Source organism: Parus major, chromosome 24, assembly GCF_001522545.3.
Source record: "Parus major isolate Abel chromosome 24, Parus_major1.1, whole genome shotgun sequence".
Classification (NCBI taxonomy): domain Eukaryota; kingdom Metazoa; phylum Chordata; class Aves; order Passeriformes; family Paridae; genus Parus; species Parus major.
In genome coordinates, this window is record NC_031792.1 from 5,049,269 (window position 1) to 5,054,241 (window position 4,973).

At 56.5% G+C, this 4,973-nt stretch overlaps 1 protein-coding gene across 1 annotated transcript in view; it reads right to left on the minus strand.

Annotated features, from left to right (window-relative positions):
• The window catches only part of ROBO3 (roundabout guidance receptor 3), a 12,431-nt gene extending 10,109 nt beyond the window's left edge, over positions 1-2,322 (minus strand). The window contains exon 1 of the mRNA XM_033519658.1: positions 2,175-2,322. Coding sequence (XP_033375549.1) covers positions 2,175-2,322 — 148 coding nt within the window. The remainder of the gene's footprint in view (positions 1-2,174) is intronic.
• Positions 2,323-4,973: the final 2,651 nt, after the last annotated feature.

Sequence of the window (4,973 nt, forward strand, 5' to 3'; positions counted from 1 at the left end):
CCACAGAGCCACAGAACCACAGAGCCACAGAACTACAGAACCACAGAGCCACAGGATCACAGAACCACAGAGCCACAGAACCACAGAACCACAGAATCACCAGGCTGGAAGACACCTTTAAGGTCATCGAGTCCAACTCATGCCCTGACACCACCTCAACTAAACCATGGCACTGAGTGCCACATCCAATCTTTTTTTAAACTCATCCAGGGATGGTGATCCCACCACCTCCCCAGGCAGAACATTCCAGTACTTTATCACTCTTTCACTAAAAAACTTTTTGCTAACATCCAACCTAAATTTCCCTTGGCACAGCTTAAGATGGGATTGGGAGGGTGTCAGGCAAGGCCAGTGGGACAAAGCAGTTTAGCTCCCAGTAAAGACCTTTTCCACACAGTTTCCACCTGGGCATCCCTGAGGAAATGGGGTTGGGGTTAAATTCTCCCCAAACAGGGATTTTTCCATCAGCTGCAAGCACTGACTTTCTGTAGCAGACCTGGTCATTCTGGGCAGCAAAAAATGCACAGTTTTAAGCTTTAAAAAGCCCCAATGCATGTGCATTACAAACATGTGCATGCATGCACAAGTGCATTATGAGCGCCAGTGCGTGTGTGCACACATGCATCACACACATAGGTGCATGTACAAGTGTGGGCAGTCATGCAGGAGTCCACACACACACACACATGCAGCCACACAGCTGTGCTTGCACTTTTACACACACACACACATGCACATGTGTGCATTCAGGCAGGGGGTGCATGCCCTGAGATGCACAGATGCATTCAGGTGTGTGTGAGTTCACACAGGGTGTGCATGCACACACACACACCTGCACAAGTGCATGCATTCAGGTGAGGGGTGTCCTTACACACACACACACATGCAGACAATACAGATGTGCAAACACCTGCACAATGTACAGATATGCACATGCACACATGCACACTGCCCATAAATGCACACACACATGCACATACACACACACACCACACACGTGCATCTCCCATTTGCACACACCCTCCCCCTGCTCCCCACACCCTGGGGCAGGATTTGGGCATAAGGGGGCTGCAATTTGGGGTGCCCAAGGGGTTGCCATGGGGATGGGATGTGGCTGCCATGGGGACAGAAGGGATGCTGCAGGGTACTGGGTACCCCCGGGGGGCACAGCAGGGACTGAGGGGGCCGCAGCTGGCCCGGTGACTAATTGGGACAAGCAGGGGGTCAGGGCAGGCCCCTTCCTGTGCCCGGCTGGCTACACAGGGGCAGGGGGTCCCACGAGCTTTGGGAACACCCCCGCCCCCTCACCAGCCACCCAGGGCCAGCTGGAGGGGGGACAGAATGAAAAAGAGAGGAGAAGCTCAAAATGAGGTCAAAATTCAGCAGACACCCTCTCCCTCACCCCTCCTTCACCCCCACTCTGTCCCAGTTAGGGGCCATGGGGAGGATAAGGGCGCACGGAGCTGTTTGGAGGACACTGGGATGGTTTAGGAATGTTTGGGAACACGGAATCAGTTCCAGCTCCAAAGGACTGGCTTGGGGACACAGGTTTGGAGACATAGAGTCTCTCCTAGTTGTGTCTGGGAGTTGGTTTGGACACACAGGGACAGCTTTGGGACACAGGGCTGGTCCAGGTTTGGAGACTGGGGATGGATGTGGGGACATGAAGGCTGTTTGAGGACACTGGGCTGCCCCTGCTTTGGGGTCTGGGGACTGGTCTGGGGACATGGGGATAATTTGGGGATGCTGTGTCTGTCCCAGCTCGTGGTCTGGCAGTTGATGTAGAAACACGGGACAGTTTGGGAACAGGGAGCTGCTTGCAGTTCAGGATTTGGGAACACAAGACTGATTTGGGAACACCGGGACAGTCCAGACTGTGAGCGGGCTGGTCTCAGTTTGGGATCGTGGAGACGATCTAAGGACACCACATCACTCCCGGGAGCTAGGGAGCTGGTCCCAGAACGGGGACACGGGTGTGGGGACATTGGGTCAGTTCCGGAGCCGGGACACGGGGCAGGTCCCGGTTTGGGGACAAGGGGACAGGCTGGGTATCCAGTGTCGGTGCTGGTGACGTCCCGGCTGGGGCTGGGGTCTGCGGGCTAATTCCAGCATCCCGGCTGGACCAGGAGCAGGAACGGCGGGACAGGAGGACAGAAAGACCGGGAACCACGTACCGTTACCGGGGGCGAGATCGGGCAGGTGGAGCGCGGCGATGGAGCGGTTGATGCCGAGCAGCAGCGAGGAGGAGTTGGAGCCTTCGGCTCCCAGCGAGTCGGCGAACAGGTTCATCTGCAGCAGCGTCTTCAGCAGGTACCGCAGCATCCTGCCCCGGCTCGGCTCGGCTCGGCTGAGATCCGCTTGGCTCGGCTTGGATCTGCACGACACTGCCCGGCACTGCAAAACCTGGCTTAGCTCAGCCCGGTCCGGCTCAGCCCGATCGGCTCAGCCTGATGCGGCTCAGCCCAGTCCGGACTCAGCCCGGTCCGGCTCAGCTCAGCTCGGCTCAGTTCAGCCAGTCTGGCTCAGATCAGCGCAGTCCGGCCCGGTTCAGCCCAGTCCGGCTCAGCCCGGTCCGGCTCAGCCCGATCGGCTCAGCCTGATGCGGCTCAGCCCAGTGCGACTCAGCCCCGTCCGGCTCAGCTCAGCTCGGCTCTGCTCTGCTGGGCTCGGCTCAGTTCTGCCAGTCTGGTTCGGTTCAGCCCAGTCCGACCCGGTTCAGCCCAGTCCGGCTCAGCCCGGCTCGACTCGGCTCAGTCCAGCGCGGCTCAGCAGAGCCCGGCTCAGTCCGGCTCAGCTGGGCTCGGCTCGGCTCGGCTCAGGCTGCAGCACCGCCCCCGGGTGGGGGACGGGCCAGGGCGGTGTGGGGCGGGGTGATGGGGGTGTCCCTGTGCTCCCTCCCGGAGAAGCGGGATGGGGACGAAGGCGGGGGTGTCCGGTATGGGGAGGGGGCTTCATGGTGGAGTGGAGCTGGGATGACTTTTGGAGGGGGCAGAGGAAAAGGGTGGTCCTAGAGCTGGAGGGAGGAGAAGGAAGAGACTCAGCAGCTCCCTGGCTTCACCCCAAATTACGTGACACCACATGAGGCTGTGCCACCCCCCACTCGGGACCCCTCCTCAGTGAACCCTGAAAGGCAGCATCACCCCAATACTGGGGTGTGCTGGTAGGGATAGGGGCACTTTGGGGGTGCTGGGATCACCAGTGGCCTTGAATTTGCGGGGTCAGGGGGGGAAACACGAAGGAATCAGCACATGGTGCCATTGAATCCGTAAGTAGCAATTGGCCACTTAATTATTGTGTTGGGGCTGATGTGGAAAGCAATGAGCCTCCTCCAGCGAGCACCCGGCGTGGGGGGGTTGGGGGAATTCGTTAGGGAGGTTCATTATGGGGGGCTGCTGGGGGGGCTTGTTACGGGATTTTGTTATGGTGGCACTTGGAATAGGGAAAAAGTGGGGAAAAGAGGGAATTCGGGAGTGTGGGGAACCTGGAGGGGGCTCAGGGAGAAAGAGGAGGTGGGGAGGAGAAGGGCAGAGGGAAGGAGTGGGGGGACTTGCATCTGGGTATGCACATCTGGGATATTGGGAGGGAGAAGGGTCCTCACATCTGCATGCACAGCAGCGGGTGAAATGTGCCCACACGTGTTTGCACATTTGGGTGCCCAAGGGCATTCACATCTGGAGGACTCTTGGGGCACAGCTGGGGAGGGGGGAGGCTTTTCCACGTACATCTGGAGCACCAAGGATCTCCAGAATGTTCACATCTGGGAGGGTGGAGTGGTCTGGGGGTTGCAGCTACATTCAGACCAACAGCTGGAGAAGTCCCTGGTGTCACAGCTGGGCACACAGCTGAAGGCACAGGGATGCTTAAGCACATCTGGAGAGCCAGGTGGTTTCCATTTGTGCACATCTGGAGGCACAAGGTGAGCATACTTCTGGAGAGTTTGCACATCTGGAGAGCTTGCCCAGGGCTGTGCTGAGGCTGTGACAGAGCTGACACAGAGCTGTGCTGGGGCTGCAGACAGGCACACATCTGGACTCAGCCTCAGCAGCATCCTCTGGGCTCTTCATATCCCAAATCTGCCAGGTGTCCGGTGGGCAATGCATTATTCATCTGTCCCTTGGAGCTGGGCACAGAGAAAGTAAATAAATATTAATTTCGTAGGAGTACAAAGCTTTTCCACTTCTCCTGCTGGCACTGTGGCAGCACAGGGATTTCTCAGTAGGATCAGGGGGAAAAAAAATATCCATGGAATAACAGGTTTATCCGACTATTACCTGAATAATTCTCTGGGTTAGGAATTGATGACAGTGCTGGAATATCTAAAGCTGCTGTGTATCGCTGCCTTCTCCTTTTGGGTCCCTCTGAAAAGCTGACCTGAGGAATGGGACATCTCGAACATGGAACTACAGGATGGAAAAGGGTGTTAATCCCTGAAAAGTGTTTGGGGCTCTTTTCATGGAGTTCTTGGAAAATGTGAGAATTTTAATGGGAATCCTGGAGGTTTTTGGAGCCTCAGGGATTAAAGCACCTCTGTATTAATCCCACTATGAGGCCTGAGGCTGCAGAGATGGGCTCCCAGGGGTGACACACGCACATCCAATACCTCCTCTGAGAGAGCTTGTGATGGGGAATGGAGACAAAGGAGCCGCCTCATCCCGATGGATAATCCCCCTCAGATTCATCCCCGTTAATCAGCTGGGCAAACAGCAAGTGCAGGGGCATTGCCTCCTTGTTAGCAAATTTATTCTCACTGCCACGGCATTTAATTGCTGCTTGATTTGGCGATTAGTGGCTGTTTGCCCAGGCTTTGCCCAAATCACCCCCCTCAAAGTTTTTAGATGGGATGAGGCTTCCTCCATACTTTGTTATTCTCATTATTCTACCTTGATTTTGCTGCTTTCTTATTCTTCCTGTTTTTTTCCAGCCCTTGCTGGGCCACATCAGGGGACTGGGGGTGGGGGGGGTGGAGGGGTTTG